Source organism: Rhinichthys klamathensis, unplaced genomic scaffold (genome assembly GCF_029890125.1).
Source record: "Rhinichthys klamathensis goyatoka isolate OS25496 unplaced genomic scaffold, OSU_Roscu_1.1 h1tg000019l_1, whole genome shotgun sequence".
Taxonomy (NCBI): Eukaryota; Metazoa; Chordata; class Actinopteri; order Cypriniformes; family Leuciscidae; genus Rhinichthys; species Rhinichthys klamathensis.
The window spans coordinates 2,500,620-2,523,507 of NW_026606570.1; the positions used below are offsets into that span (position 1 = coordinate 2,500,620).

A 22,888-nucleotide genomic window follows, 5' to 3' on the forward strand; every position below is an offset into this window, starting at 1 on the left:
ATTGTTTACTTATATTTGTGTACACTCGCAATAAAACACAACATTGTGCTTTTGTCACACTCTAAACTCTTGTCAAACTGTAACCTACACCTGTTAACAAAAGTTTTTATGGTAGTATTATTTTATACGGAAATCAATTATTTATAATTCAGATGAGAATAAAGTTAGTTAATTAAAATGAAGGAAAACAAATATCTTGATCTGAAATAGCAAATTAATTTTAAATTCATTCAGGTACAATTACCAAACATATCTCAAGGTCTTTTCGTCTTTTTAATAATTTAATTAATAAACTAATTATATAAAACTACTGTCAGTGCACTACAAATAAACTGGTTCTATGCCTTTATTAATAAAACTTATTTAAAAAAAATACAAGGCTTAAGACATTTATAAAAATGCCTTCTGCATTTTTGCTTTGCTTTTCACTCCCTTGTACCGAAATCGTACCGAACCGTGATGTCTGAACCGAGGTATGAACCGAACCGTGACTTCTGTGTACCGTTCCACCCCTAAAAGGCTCATAACATGGCCTCAAATCGTTAAAAAAAAAAAAAACTATGCTGCTATTGTGTTCACCCATACCTCTCCATGTGAACAGATTACACCAATGCTCTCACAGTTGCACTGGCTTCCCATTCATGCTTGAATTAACATTAAAAGCATTACATTGGGATGGCACCAGTGTATCTTGTGATTTCATTAGTCCATATACTCCGTTATGGTCTCTCCGTTCTGCTAACACTCTTTCACTTCATCAGCCTGAAGACGGTTTCATTCAAAGCCCCCAAGTTATGTAATGCTTTTTTTTTTCACTACCAGAAATGATCCAAATTTGGAATATTTTAAAAAGTTGCCAGTTATCCTCTGGGCAAAACAGGTCATTTTTATTTGTATTTTAATACACCTGATTCTCATTTTAGAGAGATATTACTAATAGCCTATATATTAAACCTCATTCACCTATTTTAGTTTGATTCGCTTTGCTTTAATTTTTAACTTTAATTTGATTTGCAGATAATGAGTTGGAGTATCCTAAATAGGTACTCTTATCTGACAGCATTTAGATATAGACTTCTTTTCTTTTAAATTGACCTACTATATTTACCTTGTAAATGTGCATAGTCCAACAGAGCTCGTTTTTATTTATTCTCCGCGTATAATCTCATGTTGTTGTGACCATGGCGAACATGCAGCCAATTTGCGAATATGTTGAAACCCAACCTATGCGCGTTTAACGTAGATGACACGGACGCACTTAAGCTTGGGGGCCTTACCCTTCAAATAACCATTATATAAACAGCAGTCACATTGCGCCGACGGCAGTTGTGTGGAACTTTGCGCTCTGTCTTTCGTGAACGGCGCACGTCCGTGCAGCTATCGCTATGAGTTCGCGTCCTAATATTTCATGTTTACAAGAAGCCAAAAGAGTGGCTATTTTTGGAGGCACACATGGAAATGAGATGTCCGGCATTATGCTGGTAAATATGTGGATACAAAATGCAGCCGAGATAGAAAGAAACAGACTGGTGACTAAGCCGTTCATAAGCAACCCCAGAGCAGTGGAGAAATGTACCAGGTACATCAACACGGATTTGAACAGAGCCTTTACGCCCGAGAACCTCAGGTAAATATCGTGCGGATGCGTTATTTTCTGTACAAGTCTGGCGCGTTTATGAATGGCAGTTTTATAAAACTGAGCAGTCTTGTTGTGTTGTAAGAACAATGGTCTTTAAACTGTAGCAAAACTTTTGGCTCGTGTGTGTTCGAGGTACATTGTTGCATTTATGTGTTGTTTATTGTTAGGCTACCATATTAGTCAGCTCGACGTCTTTGGCCGCTGTTGCACCTCTATTTTTTTTCGTCTCGCGCCGTTTTTAAGTAAAATCATTTTAGGAGCATTGTGTTAAGCTCAGTCTATCTATTTTTAAACACATCATGTGTAAACGTCTCCTTTACGTGACACAACATCACTGACTCGTGCGATAAAAGTATCAATGGAGCGAGCGAGCAGTCAGCTGGTACGAGCCGCTCATGTCATGACTGTTGAGAAACGTGAGTGAAGCGTGATTGGGGTCATGAAGAGTCTTTAATATTGCATCATTGACAACACGTAACAAATGCTGATTTCCATGACAATGGCACGACTTTTTGAGGACCTTTTTGGAGCTTGAAACATTTTAAATAAGTGTTTGTTGAAATTCAATTTAACTTAATAAATTCGACATTTTACAGTGTCAGTATTTAAGGGAATAAAGAAAAATAAATTAGAATGGTAAGATATTCTAGGTCTAATTGTAGGCTAGTTAAACATTTTGCAAATAATATTTTATTTAACTCTTGTGCATCAATTAAAAAAAAATATATATATATAAATATAGCTGCGAGCAGCGATGACGGGCCCAAGCCGGTGGCACCGCAACCCCGGTGCCTTTAGTTACCTAAAGGCACCGGGGTGGCGGTGCCGCCGGCTTTGGCCCTTTCATACATAAATATATATATTGTTTTTTTAAGGGACAAGACAGAATATTACTTGCCTGATCTGATTAGAAAAATAGTTTGTGTGTGTGTTTGTGAGGCGTGATTGAACAATGTAGACATAAAAACATGCTCCGTCCTTTTGTTCATACAGGACATTATTCAAATTGCAAAGTGTTTACTTATATTTGTGTACACTCGCAATAAAACACAACATTGTGCTTTTGTCAAACTATAAACTCTTGTCAAACTGTAAACTACAATGGTCACCCATCCAAAATCTCTTACACGCACACACACACACACACACACACACACACACACACACACACACACACACACACACACACACACACACACACACACACACACACATAGTTTAAAAGCAAAAAATATCAAACAATCCTGTTTAAAAACAGTCTGTGGGAGCCATCTTTTGGACATTCATCATATTGCATTGGTTTTCATTAGGGATGGCCCGATACCGATACTGGCATCGGGGATCGGGTCGATACTGTCCTAATATACTCGTACTCGTACTCATAAAAATTCGCCGATACCACGCACCGATACCACATACATTTTGCAAAACGAAACTGGCCGCCGCGAGTGCTTTGTCGAGGTGAACTGAGGCATAGGAAAGTATAATGTCGGCGGTTTGGGCTCATTTCAAGATAAGGGGTGATGACAACAGCAAGGCAGACTTGTGAGTTATGTTCAGCTAAGGTGTCGAGAGGAGGGAAAGAAAGTACATCGTTTAACACCAGCAATCTAATTAAACATCTGAAGACGCATCATCTGATGGCCGAGCGCGCGCGCGGGCGGTAATGCACTCACTCTGTGTGTGCGGGTTACGGGAGAATAAAACGATTCGCGGGACTCCCGCAAACTAGAAATATCTATGAATAAAACATAAAAACTAAAAGATTTTTATTCATCTCTTGCAGAAAAGCAACAACAAAATAGAAACGATTTACAGGACAGAGTTTCTATTCATAACATGGTTACAGCGTTGAGCGATGTAGCCAATCACAGACATATGTGTTGATTTCTTGAACGCAATGGCCAATCAGAAGCATTTAAGATAGACTCCCCTCACCGCTCAAAACGGACTTTTTTGTTCAGTGCTGAATTCTGTATGCTGGCAAATCCTCTAATTATAACAAACAAAGTGTGGATATTATGAAAGATTGATTGTGCAGTCAGCTTCATTGATAATAACAGAGATGTGTGAGATCGCGAGGAACTGTCAGCTTTTAGGATTTATTAAGGGAGCGCACTTTGCGCGCATTCAGTCATGCCAGACCATGCACGCAGTAGCCTGCTTGCTTTTATGTTAAATTAACAGTGGTTTGTGTGTTAATACATTTATTATTTTACTCATTTTTATTTATTTTTAGACTTGTTAAAACAAGCAGAGAAGAAAATAACCTTGTCTTCTAACCTGTGTTCTAAAATAGTCGTCTTCTTTTCTGGGAGCCTATTACTTTTGCGGTAGAAATATCGGTATCGGTCCTCGGTATCGGCAAGTACACAAATGTAAATACTCGTACTCGTATCGGTTTGAAAAAAAATGGTATCGGGCCATCCCTAGTTTTCATTTCTTGTCCTCGAACAGAGCCCTAATCTGTTTATTTTTTCAGTTATACATTCTACATTGATTAAAAAAGAAAAATCAAATGTGTTTTTATTTTATACAGAAATAATCTATCATTCAGATGAGAATAAAGTTAGTGTTAGTTCAAATTTTAAGGAAAACAAATATATGATCTGAAATATAGCACATTCATTTAAAATTCATTCAGGTTCAATTACCAAACATACAAATCTTAATGTAATTTAAAGCAAACAATACATTTAAAATATATGGGTTGTATGCCTATTTTTTTTATATAAATATATATTTTTATATATATCCAAAAAGACAAGGCCTAAACTTTAACAAGGGTTAAACAATCACTGTAACAGACACAATCACACACAGACATAAGTCAAATCACTTACATTTTAGATGCAATATTGACTTTTTTTCTGTTTCAGCAGCGAAAATAGTTAAACAAAGATCACAGCAGAACCATCGAGCATCTCACAGCAACGCGTTCTCATTACTGAATGATTCAGCATTTTGAACGAATCGGTTGACTCAAAGATTCAATGACCAATCCATAAACATCTGTCTCATTCATGAATGACTCAGCCGTTCGAACGAATTGTTTGAACGAATGAATCAATGACTCGCTCATTATGACGGTCGCCTGGCGACACCTAATGACGGTTTAGTGATATGTTTAAAAGTATCATTCTTTCCAACGATTGTTAATTAACTCATATTTGAAACATAAGCTATATATATGTATTTATATATATATATAATATATACACAAAAATTAAATAAAAACACATTTGAAACGTGTTTGCTTACTAAATTGTGAGCTGAACGAAAGTTGCAGCAAATATCAGCAACAGGAGTCAAATTTCATTAATCACGAGAGTGAAGAGCTGACTGAAAAGATGATGACGGAATAGGCTATTTTATGTAAAAGCGCCTATTTAAGCGAATCTGTCATTGTACTCTTTTGTTGTGTTTTCCGTGAAAAATAATAGACTATTGAACTCACAATTCAAGCAATCGGCCCCCGATATTGCACTAATTTTAAAGTGACACTAAAAAGTATGCAGCTGCACTGGCATTCATAACGGTGCGCGTCCATGGCGACGAGCGAGCGTTTAGTTAATTTCTACTTCCATAGGAATTCATTCCAGCGCTCTGCAAGCGCCACCATTATCAATGTCCGTGTGGACGTCCGTATTTAAAAGCTCTCGGTCCTCAGTCACATACCAAATATATGTATATATAAATATAATTTTGGACACAAGAGGGCAGTATGGCCCTATGTATGATTTTGTGGGTGCATTCTCTCGAGAGAAAATGCTCGAAAACATCCACATTCAAACTAAAATATCTGACTTCGTGTTGGTCCAAGCTAATGACTGTAAATTAGAAAGTTGTTCGGCTTGATCCGAACAATATACGTACCGATTTTTATGATTGCAGGTAAAACTATAAAACTACCCCCCCCCCCCCCCACTTTTGTCAAAAGGTGGCGCTACTGAGTCCCTGCACCACGCCCGTTTCTGAAACTTTGCACATGTCTACTGGCTAATAAATGTGATCTGTCTGTCGAGTTTCATGCAATTTCAAGCAATTTCAGGCATGCTAAGAGTCTCAAAAGCATAAAAAAGAATATTAAAATTTGGTGCGTTGCCATGGCAACAGTATCTAAGATATCTAGAATCCATTCACAGGTCTACATCTGGCGTGTGTTTACATTATAGTAGTGAAGTTTGAAGCAAATCGGGTAAAAATAAGAGGGTGATTTCAAAGCATTTTGAAAGTGACACTTCCTGCTGCCAGTTGGTGGCGCTATAACTTTGACTCACAATAGTCACATCCATGTGATCGGCCTCTTGCAGAGAACACACTGCTGAAGTTTCATCAAGATCAGTCAATGTATGCAGAAGTTATAACACACTTCCTGTTTCCATTATTCGCCATAAATTCGTTTCCTCGCCACGGCCACACCGTTCGAGATATCAAAAATCCGTTCGCAATTTGGGATCCTCAATGTCTTGACTTCATGCACACCGAGTTTGACGATGATTGAATGAATTCCCTAGGAGAAGTGTTTCAAATGCCAGAGCATGCGTTTCCAAACAACCCTAAATAGCCGACTTCCTGTTGGGTTGGCGTAAAAAGTAAATGCACGAAGGATATATGAACCGATGAGATCTATATGTGTACCGAGTTTCAAATTATTACATGCAAGCGTGTTTGATTTATAGACCCAGTTTTCGGAGCAGTTTTCGGACTGTTCAAGGGGGCGCTGTCGAGCCCCCCTGCCACGCCCGGGTCCCAGCTTCAGCCCGGCCCTGATGGCCGCGAATTCTGACCCCTGTGCAAAGTTTCAAGAGTTTTCGAGCACGTTAAGAGCCCCAAAAGTGCTCGAAAGGTTGACCGAAAAAGAATAATAATAATAAAATATAGCTGCGAGCAGCGATTACGGGCCCAAGCCGGTGGCACCGCAACCCCGGTGCCTTTAGTTACCTAAAGGCACCGGGGTGGCGGTACCACCGGCTTGGGCCCTTCATCGCTGCTCGCAGCTATATTTATATATATATATATATATATATATATATAAACAAGCCGGTGGCACCGCCACCCCGGTGCCTTTAGGGTTACTGTGCATGATGGGCAATAACGTAACCCCGCTTTGACTGTTGAGAGGATGTGTGCTGTAGAGCTTGCATTGGTGTGGGCTCTGCAAAAGTGTGCATAGAGGGCACATATCAACCACAAAGTATGCGTGAGCAATCTTCTGAAACCTAAAATGAAAAATGAGACACCCTACGGTCTCATGGACTTAATGGACACATGAAATACGCACACAAGACTGAAAATCTGCCGAACGGCTCTTGTAGTTCTGCTTCAGCACTGATGATGTTGTAGGAAAAGTGCACTCTAGTTGGTCTGGATTATTCGGGATTTTTTATTTTATACAGAAATAAATTATTTATAATTCAGATGAGAATAAAGTTAGTGTTGATTAAAATGAAGGAACACATTGATTGTATTGATCTCAAATATAGCACATTAATTTTAAATTAATTTAGGTTAAATTACCAAACATACAATCTTAATTTAATTTAAAGCAAACAATACATTTAAATACATTTAAATTATGACTAGTCAGAATGGCGTTGTAGATATCTCAAACTGGAGTTAGGGATAGTCATAATTTAATTGTAGATATCTATTATCAAGTTATAGATATCTTGAAATTCATTTTGATTAGAGATATCTGAAATTTGATATCTGTAACTTTCATTTTATTGGGTTAGCCATGCGCACTGTGATTGGCTCATCGCGTTTGGGGGCGTGGCTTAGCCGTAGGTCAATTACGTTACAGATATCTTAAATGATAATACAAACTATCCAAAATATAATTACGACTTGTCAGAAAGACGTTGTTGATATCTACAATGTTAATTCCGGATAGTCAAACTTAGCTTTTAAATGTTAAAAGGGCTTGCCATACAGAGACGTAGGCTCAGAGAGAGGCTCACCATATTCAAACGAAAATATCTGACTTCCTGTTGGTCGTAGCTAATTACGGTAAATTAGAAAGTTGTCCGGCTCGAAGAGTACAATATACATATCGAGTTTTGTTACTGTAGATAAAACTAACCCCCCCCCACTTTTGTCAAAAGCATTTTGAAAGTGACACACTTCCTGCTGCCAGTTGGTGGCGCTATAACTTTGACTCACAATAGTCACATCCATGTGACCGGCCTCTTACAGCGAACACACTGCTGAAGTTTCATCAAGATCAGTTAATGTATGAAGAAGTTATAACACACTTCCTGTTTCCATTTTTCGCCATAAATTCGTTTCCTCGCCACGGCCAAACCGTTCGAGATATCAAAAATCCCCTGGCAATTTTTCATCCTCAATGTCTTGACTTCATGCACACCGAGTTTGGAGACGAACGGCGGAATACCCTAGGAGAAGTGTTTCAAATTCCTGAGCATGCGTTTCCAAACAACCCTAAATAGCCGACTTCCTGTTGGGCTAGCGTAAAACTTAGAGCACGAAAGTTGTTCGGCCCGATGACATCTATGTGTACCGAGTTTCAGATTATTACATGCAAGCGTGTTTGACATATGGACAAGTGTTCAAACCCCGTTCCAGGTGGCGCTGTTGAGCCCCCCTGCCACGCCCGGGTACCAGCTTCAGCCCGGCTCTGATGGCCGCGGGTTCTGACACGTGTGCAAAGTTTCAAGAGTTTTTGAGCACGTTAAGGCCCCCAAAAGTGCCCAAAAGGTAGTAAAATAATAATAAATATAGCTGCGAGCAGCGATTACGGGCCCAAGCCGGTGGCACCGCAACCCCGGTGCCTTTAGTTACCTAAAGGCACCAGGGTGGCGGTGCCGCCGGCTTTGGCCCTTCATCGCTGCTCGCAGCTATATTTATATATATATATAAGCCGGTGGCACCGCCACCACGGTGCCTTTAGGGTTATTGTGCACGACGTGACACAAAATATCTGCTCGCTATCTGCCGAACGGCTCTGGTAGTTTCGCTTCAGCACTGATGATGTTGTAGAAATAGTGCGCTCTGGTTGGTCTGGATTATTCGGGATTTTTTATTTTATACAGAAATAAATTCTTTATAATTCAGATGGGAATAAAGTTAGTGTTGATTAAAATGAAGGAAAACAAATATATTGATCTGAAATATAGCACATTAATTTTAAATTTATTTAGGTTCAATTACCAAACATACAATCTTAATTTAATTTAAAGCAAACAATACATTTAAAATATATGGGTTGTATGCACATTTTTTTTAATAATAAAAAGATATATATCCAAAAAGACAAGGCCTTAAAGGGTTAAACTCTTGTCACTGTAACAGACACAATCTCTCTCTCTCTCACACACACACACACGTCAAGTCACTTACATTTTAGATGCAATATTGAATAAGCGGAAAAATCGGATTTTCTGCTCTGAAAATATAAATAAGCATAAAAATTGAATAAGCACTTTGAATATTCTAAACAGAATAAGCACTAGTCGCTAATGAATAAGTACTAGTAGCATGAAAATAGAGACTAGTAGGTTAAAATGAATAAATGTTAAGACGGCTTGCCATATTGGCTCAGAGAGAGACAGAGAGAGGCTCACCATATTCAAACCAAAATATCTGACTTCCTCTTGGTCTGAGCTAATTACGGTAAATTAGAAAGTTGTCCGGCTCGAAGAGTACAATATACATATCGAGTTTTGTTACTGTAGATAAAACTACCCCCCCCCCACTTTTGTCAAAAGCATTTTGAAAGTGACACACTTCCTGCTGCCAGTTGGTGGCGCTATAACTTTGACTCACAATAGTTACATCTATCTGATCGACCTCTTACCACGAACACACTCCTGAAGTTTCATCAAGATCAGTTAATGTATGCAGAAGTTATAACACTTCGTGTTTCTCTTTTCTCGCCATAAATTCGTTTCCTCGCCACGGCCAAACCGTTCGAGATATCAAAAATCCGTCCGCAATTTAGCATCTTCAATGTGTTGACCTCAAGCTGACCGAGTTTGGCGGTAAACGGATGCAATCTCTAGGAGAAGTACTTCAAATTCCAGAGCAAGCGTTCTCCAAACAACCCATAATAGCCGACTTCCTGTTGGGCTGGCGTAAAACTTGACCGAGGGAAAGTTGTTCGGCCCGATGAGATCTATATGTGTACTGAGTTTCATATTAATTCATGCAAGTGTGTTTGATCTATGGACCAAGTTTTGGGGACCCCGTTCAAGGGGGCGCTGTTGAGCCCCCCTGCCACGCCCGGCTACCAGCTTCAGCCCGGCCCTGATGGCCGTGGGCTCTGACCTGTGTGCAAAGTTTCAAGAGTTTTCAAGCACGTTAAGGGCCTCAAAAGCCCCTGAAACCTTGAACACCATTAAAATAATAGTCAAATTCCCCAAACCCCCCACACACCAGTGTTGTTTTTGGCAGCCCTTTTAGTCTTAGTCTTAGTCTTTTGGACGAAAATGCTTTTTAGTTTTAGTCACATTTTAGTCACTTAAAAACTTAATAGTTTTAGTCAGGTTTTAGTCGACGAAAACAAAAAAAGGTTTTAGTCAAGTTTTAGTCAATTTTAGTAAAAAAAAAAAAAAAAAAGTCTTTAAAAAATAGAGAAAATAAAATGCGGCTGTGTCAAAATTGGTATCAAGTTCAAAAATAGAAAAGAAATAAAAGTGCCACTTTGCAATCTGTTAAAAAAAGAAAAGAATAGAAATCCATTTGGCAAGACAGGTCTATTTATCCCTGCATTAGTGGCTGCAATGAGCCTGTTTTGAATTGCACAATTTCTCAAAAGTCATGCTCAATGTTCAGCTGAGATCTGTACTTTGTTTTCAGTGAAACTGAAACAGCTGAAAAGCCCATCTCACAGAGATATGATGTGGCAAAGGGAAGAAGAATGCACACAGCTCTCTGCCTTTAGCCTTCTTAAAAACGTGATATATATATATTTTTAAATAGATAAAATAGACATAACATACTGTTGATATGGGATTAAATGATGGGTAGTGTATGGGCAGTGTATAAGATATAAACTAATGATTCATTACTTTAATATTCCTTTGTTCCGATCAGAGCATGTGAGCGGAGAGCGCATTTCTGAATATCCCTCCGCTCGCTCATTCAGCTCAGGGTCGCGCGCTCAACACAGAATGGCCTGCTGGTTCGAGAATATGTGGAATAAGAGCTGCCTCCGACTAAAGTTTTTATTCTAGTCGACTAGTAGTTGTTCATTTAAGCCATAGTGGACAAATCGCCCCTTTATATTAATTTAATTACTTAAATAGGCTATACGGGATATTGAGCGTTATAGCCGCACGACCGCACGCATAAAGCTTGTCACAAAGAACCGGCAAAAGTAATGATTATGAATGTGTACAAAAATAGCAAGGAGACATTTAATTGTTTATTAATAAGCTGGTGGTTTCGGGTTTCGCTGCAAAGATGAATTTGACGATGCGGACTCGGCATGAACGAATAAAGATAAAAAGGCATAAAACGGAAAATTTCCTCCCGTTTGGAGGAGACCTGTCACGCCAGTGGGGCGCGCCCCACACTTTGAGAACCGCTGGATTATACTGAAACTGAAAGTATGTCCATAAATCATCTCGTCGTTTCCGACCACCAAGCCCGTTTATTGGTTTCGCCGCCATGGTCCTTCGAAGATGTGTGGTGAGTGACAGCCGCAGCCGCAGTGTGTTGTTGTGTGGAATCTGGTGCGCGCGCGGCATGCATGGGTACCCAAAACAATGATAGGAAGCGGCAGCATTGCTGATACTTTTTTAGCTCAAAACAGACAGATTTCACGCAAAATAGGCAGAAATGACATGCATTGCGAACGTCAGACTTATAGTCATTTTCGTTCCGTCTCGTCTTGTCAACGAAAACTCGAAAACGTCTCGTCATGTTTTAGTCACCTTAGAGCTATTTTTAGCTAGTCATCGCCACGTTATCGTCATAAAAAAAAAGTGCGTCAACGAAATCATTTCGTTATCGTCATCGTTGACGAAAACAACATTGCCACACACAGAGACAGAGGGAGAGGGAGGGAGAAAATTCTCCTGAAAATCACATTCAAACCAAAATATCTGACTTCGTGTTGTTCGGAGCTAATGACTGTCAATTAGAAAGTTGTCCGGCTCGAGGAGAACAATATACATACCGATTTTTGTTACTGTAGGTAAAACTAATACCCCATTTTTGACTAAAGGTGGCGCTACTGAGCCCCTCACCACGCCCGTTTCTGAAACTTTGCACGTGTCTACTAGCTAATAAATGAGATGTGTCTGTCGAGTTTCATGCAATTTCAAGCATGCTAAGAGTCTCAAAAGCATCAAAAAAGAATATTGAAGTTTGATGCGTTGCCATGGCAACATTATCTTAGATATTAAACAATCCTTTCACAGGTCTACATCTGCCGTGTGTTTACATTATACAGATGAAGTTTGAAGCAAATCGGGTAAAAATAAGAGGGTGATTTCAAAGCATTTTGATAGTGACACACTTCCTGCTGCCAGTTGGTGGTGCTATAACTTTGACTCACAATAGTCACATCCATGTGACCGGCCTCTTACAGCGAACACACTGCTGAAGTTTCATCAAGATCAGCTAATGTATGAAGAAGTTATAACACACTTCCTGTTTCCATTTTTCGCCATAAATTCGTTTCCTCGCCACGGCCAAACCGTTCGAGATATCAAAAATCCCCTGGCAAATTTTTCATCCTCAATGTCTTGACTTCATGCACACCGAGTTTGGAGACGAACGGCGGAATTCCCTAGAAGTGTTTCAAATTCCTGAGCATGCGTTTCCAAACAACCCTAAATAGCCGACTTCCTGTTGGGCTGGCGTAAAACTTAGAGCACGAAAGTTGTTTGGCCCGATGACATCTATATGTGTACCGAGTTTCAGATTATTACATGCAAGCGTGTTTGACATATGGACAAGTGTTCAAACCCCGTTCCAGGTGGCGCTGTCGAGCCCCCCTGCCACGCCCGGGTACCAGCTTCAGCCCGGCTCTGATGGCCGCGGCTTCTGACACGTGTGCAAAGTTTCAAGAGTTTTTGAGCACGTTAAGGCCCCCAAAAGTGCCCAAAAGGTAGTAAAATAATAATAATAATAATAAATAAAGCTGCGAGCAGCGATTACGGGCCCAAGCCGGTGGCACCACAACCCCGGTGCCTTTAGTTACCTAAAGGCACCGGGGTGGCGGTGCCGCCGGCTTTGGCCCGTAATCGCTGCTCGCAGCTATATTTATATATATATATATATATATATATATATATATATATATATATAAAAAGCCGGTGGCACCGCCACCCTGGTGCCTTTAGGGTTATTGTGCACGACGTGACACAAAATATCTGCTGGCTATCTGCCGAACGGCTCTGGTAGTTCCGCTTCAGCACTGATGATGTTGTAGAAATAGTGCGCTCTGGTTGGTCTGGATTATTCGGGATTTTTTATTTTATACAGAAATAAATTATTTATAATTCAGATGAGAATAAAGTTAGTGTTGATTAAAATGAAGGAAAACAAATATATTGATCTGAAATATAGCACATTCATTTTAAATTTATTTAGGTTCAATTACCAAACATACAATCTTAATTTAATTTAAAGCAAACAATACATTTAAAAGATATGGGTTGTATGCACTTTTTTTTAATAAAAAAAAAGATATATATCCAAAAAGACAAGGCCTTAAAGGGTTAAACTCTTGTCACTGTAACAGACACAATGTCTCTCTCTCTCTCTCTCACACACACACACACATACACACACACACACACACGTCAAGTCACTTCCATTTTAGATGCAATATTGAATAAGCAGAAAAATCGGATTTTCTGCTCTGAAAATATAAATAAGCATAAAAATTGAATAACCACTTTTAATATTCTAAACAGAATAAGCACTAGTCGCTAATGAATAAGTACTAGTACTTAATGGAATAGATACTAGTATCTAAAAAATAAGTACTAGTAGCATGAAAATAGAGACTAGTAGGTTAAAATGATTAAATGTTAAAACGGCTTGCCATATTGGCTCAGAGAGAGAGAGAGAGAAAATGACCTTTTAGATACTAGTACCTATTAATAGATACTAGTATTTATTCAATAAATACTAGTACTAAGTCTTTAGATACTAGTACCTATTAAATAGATACCAGTACTCATTCATTAGCTACTAATACGTATTCAAAAGAATATCTAAAGAATAAGCACTAGTATCTAAAGAAAAGGCACTAGTACTAAAGAATAAGCACTAGTCGCTAATGAATAAGTACTAGTACTTAATGGAATAGATACTAGTATCTAAAAATTAAGTACTAGAAGCATGAAAATAGAGACTAGAAGGTTAAAATGATTAAATGTTAAAACGGCTTGCCATATTGGCTCAGAGAGAGAGAGAGAGAAAATGACCATATTCAAACCAAAATATCTGACTTCCTCTTGGTCTGAGCTAATGACAGTTAATTAGAAAGTTATCCGGCTTGATCTGAACAATATGCGTACCGAGTTTTATGATTGTAGGTAAAACTATAAAACTAACCCCCCCACTTTTGTCAAAAGGTGGCGCTACTGAGTCCCTGCACCACGCCCGTTTCTGAAACTTTGCACATGTCTACTGGCTAATAAATGTGATCTGTCTGTCGAGTTTCATGCAATTTTAAGCAATTTCAGGCATGCTAAGAGTCTCAAAAGCATCCAAAAAGAATATTAAAGTTTGATGCGTTGCCATGGTAACAGTATCTAAGACATCAATAATCCTTTCACAGGTCTACATCTGGCGAGTGTCTACATTATACACATCAAGTTTGAAGCAAATCGGGTAAAAATAAGAGGGTGATTTCAAAGCATTTTGAAAGTGACACACTTCCTGCTGCCAGTTGGTGGCGCTATAACTTTGACTCACAATAGTCACATCCATGTGATCGGCCTCTTACAGCGAACATACTGCTGAAGTTTCATCAAGATCAGTTAATGTATGCAGAAGTTATAACACACTTCCTGTTTCCATTATTCGCCATAAATTCGTTTCCTCGCCACGGCCAAACCGTTCGAGATATCAAAAATTCCCTGGCAATTTTTCATCCTCAATGTCTTGACTACATGCACACCGAGTTTCGTTGCGATTGGTTGAATTCTCTAGGAGGAGTATATCGAATTCCAGAGGCATACGCTTCCAAACAAACCATAATAGCCGACTTCCTGTTGGGCTGGGGTAAAAAGTAAAAGTACAAAGGATATATGAACCGATGAGATCTATATGTCTACCGAGTTTCATATTATTACATGCAAGCGTGTTTGATTTATGGACCAAGTTTTCGCACCCCTTTCCAGGGGGCGCTGTCGAGCCCCCCTGCCACGCCCGGGTGCCATCTTCAGCCCGCCCCTGATGGCCGCGGGTTCTGACCTGTGTGCAAAGTTTCAAGAGTTTTCGTGCACGTTAAGAGCCCCAAAAGTGCCCGAATAGTCGTTAGAATAATAATAATAAATATAGCTGCGAGCAGCGATTACGGGCCCAAGCCGGTGGCACCGCAACCCCGGTGCCTTTAGTTACCTAAAGGCACCGGGGTGGCGGTACCGCCGGCTTTGGCCCTTCATCGCTGCTCGCAGCTATATTTATATATATATATATATATATATAAAAAGCCGGTGGCACCGCCACCCTGGTGCCTTTAGGGTTATTGTGCACGACGTGACACAAAATATCTGCTGGCTATCTGCCGAACGGCTCTGGTAGTTCCGCTTCAGCACTGATGATGTTGTAGAAATAGTACGCTCTGGTTGGTCTGGATTATTCGGGATTTTTTATTTTATACAGAAATAAGTTATTTATAATTCAGATGAGAATAAAGTTAGTGTTGATTAAAATGAAGGAAAACAAATATATTGATCTGGGGCCGTATTCACAAAGAATTTTATCTTACCACTAGGAGTACTCCTAAATCGCACTAAAATATTTTAGCTAGGAGTTTTCTCTTAAAAGTTATTCACAGCGCCTTTCAGACCTACTCTTAGTAAGGAAAAATGACAACTCCTAAACTAAGAGTGAGTCTTCGTTGCTATGGATGACGTCACTTCTCAGGCACGAGCTTCCTCGCAATGATCACGGTGATTGGTTGTTAGATGACAGGGCCATCATGCGGAGCATAACACAGGCGCAACAAATCATGGAATTACGACATCTAAATATGTCTGTGTCCTACACAAAATAATAATAGTAATGTCATCGAAATGCATATATAATGACATGTTTGTGCAGGCCCCAGTGAAGTGTAATTCTAAAAAGGCAGAGAGAGAGAAAAGTCGTGAATTAAAATAAATTAAATCAAGGTAGCCTAATACCCTAATGAAAACCTCCACTTGCCTAATAATGAAAAACAACACTTGCATTAACACTTGCTTGGTTAATTGACATCCTATTAGCCTAAATAGACTACTTAAAGCAAGGAAATGTTGCTCTTATTGAAGTAATGTAATAGTTGAATGACAGTGGATTATGAAGTCGCCAAAACGTAAAAGAAAGCCCTACTGGACGCAGGATCAGTTACTGCTGCTGGCCGAGTTGGTGCTGAAAAAAAAAAAAAAACATAATAAAAGTGAAATTCGGCACTGGGATATCAAGCAAAACTAAGCGTGAGAATGGGAGATGATTTGTTTGCAGATCAATGCAGCATTCCCGCTTGTGTCATGGACCCCGGACGACTGCGAGAGGCGGTGGTGTGCGCTACGATCCTTTGTGAATAGGTCTTAGTGAGTTAGGAGTCCTCTCGACTTCTTTTAAGCTGTCCCAGACTTAGCTGCTACTTTTAGGGCTAAAATGCTTCGTGAATTACTCTTAGTGAAAAAAATTAGGAGTCCTAAATTTAGGAGTGACACGCCCATTATTTTTAGGAGTTGCTCCTAAATTCGCCAGTTAGGAGCTACTTTTAGCCTTAAAATTCTTTGTGAATACGGCCCCTGAAATATAGCACATTCATTTTAAATTTATTTAGGTTCAATTACCAAACATACAATCTTAATTTAATTTAAAGCAAACAATACATTTAAAAGATATGGGTTGTATGCACTTTTTTTTTAATAAAAAAAAGATATATATCCAAAAAGACAAGGCCTTAAAGGGTTAAACTCTTGTCACTGTAACAGACACAATCTCTCTCTCTCTCACACACACACACACACACGTCAAGTCACTTCCATTTTAGATGCAATATTGAATAAGCAGAAAAAATCGGATTTTCTGCTCTGAAAATATAAATAAGCATAAAAATTGAATAAGCACTTTTAATATTCTAAACAGAATAAGCACTAGTCGCTAATGAATAAGTACTAGTACTTAATGGAATAGATACTAGTATCTAAAAAATAAGTACTAGTAGCATGAAAATAGAGACTAGTAGGTTAAAATGATAAAATGTTAAAACGGCTTGCCATATTGGCTCAGAGAGAGAGAGAGAGAAAATGACCTTTTAGATACTAGTACCTATTAATAGATACTAGTATTTATTCAATAAATACTAGTACTAAGTCATTAGATACTAGTACCTATTAAATAGATACCAGTACTTATTCATTAGCTACTAATACGTATTCAAAAGAATATCTAAAGAATAAGCACTAGTATCTAAAGAATAGGCACTAGTACTAAAGAATAAGCACTAGTCGCTAATGAATAAGTACTAGTACTTATTGGAATAGATACTAGTATCTAAAAAATAAGTACTAGTAGCAAGAAAATAGAGACAATTTCGTTTTTAAAAATATAATTATGTATTTAAAAGTTGCAGAATGGGTTCATTTGGAGACTTCGAAATCAGCAGAGATAGGCAGGCAAATGCAAAACAACATTTGACAAGTTATTGCTTAGCTTCAACACTAATGTTTTTTTCCCCTCCGGTCTCGACTTGGTCTCGGTCTCGACTTGGTCTGTCTTGGTCTTGGTCTTGTCTTGGTCTCGATACCATCTGGTCTTGGTAGTGTCTTGGTCTCGGTTTAGGTGGTCTCGACTACAAGTCTAATATATATATATATATATATATATATATAAACAAGCCGGTGGCACCGCCACCCCGGTGCCTTTGGGGTTACTGTGCATGACGGGCAATAACGTAACCCCGCTTTGACCTTTGAGAAGATGTGTGCTGTAGAGCTTGCATTGGTGTGGGCTCTGCAAAAGTGTGCATTGAGGGCACATATCAACCACAAAGTATGCGTGAGCAACCTTCTGAAAGCTAAAATGAAAAATGAGACACTCTACGGTCTCATGGACTTAATGGACACATGAAATAAGTACACAAGTTTGAAAGTTATATGAAGTGTGCCAAGACAGAATATTTGCCTGATCTGATTAGAAAAATAGTTTGTGTGTGTGTGTGTGTGTGTGAGGCGTGATTGAACAATGTAGACATAAAAACATACTCCGTTCTCAAACTGCAAAGTGTTTACTTATATTTGTGTACAATCGCAATAAAACACAACATTGTGCTTTTGTCAAACTGTACTGCTAAACTACAACTGTCACCCAACCAAAATCTCTTACACACACACACACACACACACACACACACACACACACACACACACACACACACACACACACACACACACACACACACACATAGTTTAAAAGCAAAAAAATCTTTTGGACATTCATCATATTGCATTGGTTTCCATTTCTTGTCCTCGAACAGAGCCCTAATCTGTTTATTTTTTCAGTTACACATTCTACATTGATTAAAAAAGAAAAATTAAATGTGTTTTTATTTTATACATAAATAAATAATCTATCATTCAGATGAGAATAAAGTTAGTGTTAGTTCAAATTTTAGGGAAAACAAATATATGATCTGAAATATAGCACATTCATTTAAAATTCATTCAGGTTCAATTACCAAACATACAAATCTCAATGTCATTTAAAGCAAACAATACATTTAAAATATATGGGTTGTATGCTATTTTTTTATATATAAAAAGATATATATCCAAAAAGACAAGGCCTAAACTTTAACAAGGGTTAAACAATCACTGTAACAGACACAATCACACACACACACGTCAAATCACTTACATTTTAGATGCAATATTGACTTTTTTTTTCTGTTTCAGCAGCGAAAATAGTTAAACAAAGATCACAGCAGAACCATCGAGCATCTCACAGCAACGCGTTCTCATTACTGAATGATTCAGCATTTTGAACGAATCGGTTGACTCAAAGATTCAACGACCAATCCATAATCTCTCTCATTCATGAATGACTCAGCCGTTCGAACGAATCGTTTGAACGAATGAATCAATGACTCGCTCATTAAGACGGTCGCCTGGCGACACCTAATGACGGTTTAGTGATATGTATAAAAGTATCATTCTTTCCAACGATTGTTAATTAACTCATATTTGAAACATAAGCTATATATATATATATATATATATATGTATATATATATATATATACACACATATGTACAAAAATAAAATAAAAACACATTTGAAGCGTGTTTGCTTACTAAATTGTGAGCTGAACGAAAGTTGCAGCAAAGATCAGCAACAGGAGTCAAAATTCATTAATCACGAGAGTGAAGAGCTGACTGAAAAAAATGATGACGGAATATTTTGTGTAAAAGTGCCTATTTAAGCGAATCTGTCATTTACTCATTTGTTGTTGTGTTTTACCTGAAAACCGGAAACAATCGGCCCCCGATATGGTGCTAATTTTAAAGTGACACTAAAAAGTATGCGGCTGCACTGGCATTCATAACGGTGCGCGTCCATGGCGACGAGCAAGCAGAACAGAGCGAACGTTTTTTCATTTCTACTTCCATAGAAATTCATTCGAGCGCACTGCGAGCGCCACCACTATAAATGTCCGTGCGGATGTCCTTACTTTACTTTCACTTTTATATTAGCGATTTAAAAGGCCTCGCTGGTGTCTAACGTCGATTAACCGGTGGGAAAAGATCCTCACAGCCACATACCTAATATATTTATATTTAATTACAATAGCCATACCTGATAAAAAAGTTTTATGTACTGAGTTGATATCATTTTGGACACAAGAGGGCAGTATAGCCCTTTGTATTACTTGATGTATTTATTTTTTAACTGAATAGCACATTCTGGCTGTTTTTAAACTTGTACATTATTCTTAAATTGAAAACAAGAATAAAATGGGTTTAGTTCTGCTATTTGTGTAATTGTATCTAAAAATAAATGGTGTATAATTAATTTTTTAGAAGATATGAGGCTTTTAGTGTTTACTTTTTTGACATGACTTTAATCCCTCGCCATAGCAAAACAATTTGAGATATTCAATAGCCATTCACAATTTAGCTTCTTTAATGTATTTTCATCATGTTGAAAAAGTTTGGTGGGAATTTAATAAACCACTTAAAAGGAGTGGGTAAAAAATCAGAGGCTGATTTAGCCAAAAGTCCACATTCAGACAAAAATATCTGACTTCCTGTTGATCCGAGCTAATTACGGTAAATTAGAAAGTTGTCCGGCTCGAAGAGTACAATATACATATCGAGTTTTATTACTGTAGATAAAACTAACCCCCCCACTTTTGTCAAAAGCATTTAGAAAGTGACACACTTCCTGCTGCCAGTTGGTGGCGCTATAACTTTGACTCACAATAGTTACATCCATCTGATTGGCCTCTTACCACGAACACACTGCTGAAATTTCATCAAGATCAGTTAATGTATGCAGAAGTTATAACACTTCGTGTTTCTCTTTTCTCGCCATAAATTCGTTTCCTCGCCACGGCCAAACCGTTCGAGATATCAAAAATCCGTCCACAATTTAGCATCTTCAATGTGTTGACCTCAAGCTGACCGAGTTTGGCGGTAAACGGATGCAATCTCTAGGAGAAGTACTTCAAATTCCTGAGCAAGCGTTCTCCAAACAACCCATAAAAGCCGACTTCCTGTTGGGCTGGCGTAAAACTTGACCGAGGGTAAGTTGTTCGGCCCGATGAGATCTATATGTGTATTGAGTTTCAGATTAATTCATGCAAGCGTGTTTGATCTATGGACCAAGTTTTGGGGACCCCGTTCAAGGGGGCGCTGTTGAGCCCCCCTGCCACGCCCGGGTACCAGCTTCAGCCCGGGCCTGATGGCTGTGGGCGCTGACCTGTGTGCAAAGTTTCAAGAGTTTTCAAGCACGTTAAGGGCCCCAAAAGCCCCTGAAACCTTGAACACCATTAAAATAATAGTCAAATTCCCCAACCCCCCCACACACAGAGACAGGGGGAGAAAATTCTCCTGAAAATCACATTCAAACCAAAATATCTGACTTTGTGTTGTTCGGAGCTAATGACTGTCAATTAGAAAGTTGTCCGGCTCGAGGAGACGAATATACATACCGATTTTTGTTACTGTAGGTAAAACTAATACCCCATTTTTGACTAAAGGTGGCGCTACTGAGCCCCTCACCACGCCCGTTTCTGAAACTTTGCACGTGTCTACTAGCTAATAAATGAGATGTGTCTGTCGAGTTTCATGCAATTTCAAGCATGCTAAGAGTCTCAAAAGCATCAAAAAAGAATATTAAAGTTTGATGCGTTGCCATGGCAACATTATCTTAGATATTAAACAATCCTTTCACAGGTCTACATCTGCCGTGTGTTTACATTATACAGATGAAGTTTGAAGCAAATCGGGTAAAAATAAGAGGGTGATTTCAAAGCATTTTGATAGTGACACACTTCCTGCTGCCAGTTGGTGGCGCTATAACTTTGACTCACAATAGTCACATCCATGTGATCGGTCTCTTACAACGAACACACTGCTGAAGTTTCATCAAGATCAGCTAATGTATGCAGAAGTTATAACACACTTCCTGTTTCTTGTTTCTCGCCATAAATTCGTTTCCTCGCCACGGCCAAACCGTTCGAGATATCAAAAATCCCCTGGCAATTTTTCATCCTCAGTGTCTTGACTTCATGCTGACCGAGTTTCGTGCCGTGTGTTTGAATTCTCTAGGAGGAGTATTTCGAATTCCTGAGCATGGGTTTTCCAAACAACCCTAAATAGCCGACATCCTGTCGGGCTGGGGTAAAAAATCAGAGCATGAAGTATATATGAACCGATGAGATCTATAAGTGTACCGAGTTTCATATTATTCCATGCAAGCGTGTTTGATTTATGGACCAAGTTTTCAAACCGCGTTCCAGGGGGCGCTGTCGAGCCCCCCTGCCACGCCCGGGTACCAGCTTCAGCCCGGCCCTGATGGCCGCGGGTTCTGACCCGTGTGCAAAGTTTCAAGAGTTTTTGAGCACGTTAAGGCCCCCAAAAGTGCCCAAAAGGTAGTAAAATAATAATAAATATAGCTGCGAGCAGCGATTACGGGCCCAAGCCGGTGGCACCGCAACCCCGGTGCCTTTAGTTACCTAAAGGCACCGGAGTGGCGGTGCCGCCAGCTTTGGCCCTTCATCGCTGCTCGCAGCTATATTTATATATATATATTTATATAAACAAGCCGGTGGCACCGCCAACCCGGTGCCTTTAGGGTTACTGTGCATGACGGGCAATAACGTAACCCCGCTTTGACCTTTGAGAAGATGTGTGCTGTAGAGCTTGCATCAGTGTGGGCTCTGCAAAAGTGTGCATTGAGGGCACATATTCAACCACAAAGTATGCGTGAGCAACCTTCTGAAACCTTAAATGAAAAATGAGACACCCTACGGTCTCATGGACTTAATGGACACATGAAATAAGTACACAAGTTTGAAAGTTATATGAAATGTGCCAAGACAGAATATTACTTGCCTGATCTGATTAGAAAAATAGTTGTGTGTGTGTGTGTGTGTGTGTGTGTGTGTGTGTGTGTGTGTGTGTGTGTGTGTGTGTGTGTGAGGCGTGATTGAACAATGTAGACATAAAAACATACCCCGTCCTTTTGTTTATACAGGACATTATTCAAACTGCAAAGTGTTTACTTATATTTGTGTACAATCGCAATAAAACACAACATTGTGCTTTCGTCAAACTGTAAACTACAACTGTCACCCAACCAAAATCTCTTACACACACACACACAGACACACACACACACACATAGTTTAAAAGCAAAAAAAATCTTTTGGACATTCATCATATTGCATTGGTTTTCATTTATTGTCCTTGAACAGAGCCCTAATCTGTTTATTTTTTCAGTTACACATTCTACATTGATTAAAAAAGAAAAATCAAATGTGTTTTTATTTTATACATAAATAAATAATCTATCATTCAGATGAGAATAAAGTTAGTGTTAG

At 38.9% G+C, this 22,888-nt stretch overlaps 1 protein-coding gene across 2 annotated transcripts in view; it reads left to right on the plus strand.

Annotated features, from left to right (window-relative positions):
* The first annotated feature begins 1,089 nt into the window (after positions 1-1,089).
* Positions 1,090-22,888, plus strand: part of aspa (aspartoacylase) — a 118,284-nt gene continuing 96,485 nt past the window's right edge. The window contains exon 1 of one of the 2 annotated variants that reach the window (XM_056236114.1): positions 1,090-1,627. In XM_056236114.1, the coding sequence (XP_056092089.1) occupies positions 1,386-1,627 (242 nt within the window). In that variant the 5' untranslated portion in view covers positions 1,090-1,385. The remainder of the gene's footprint in view (positions 1,628-22,888) is intronic. The other variant, XM_056236107.1, reaches the window with a different exon arrangement.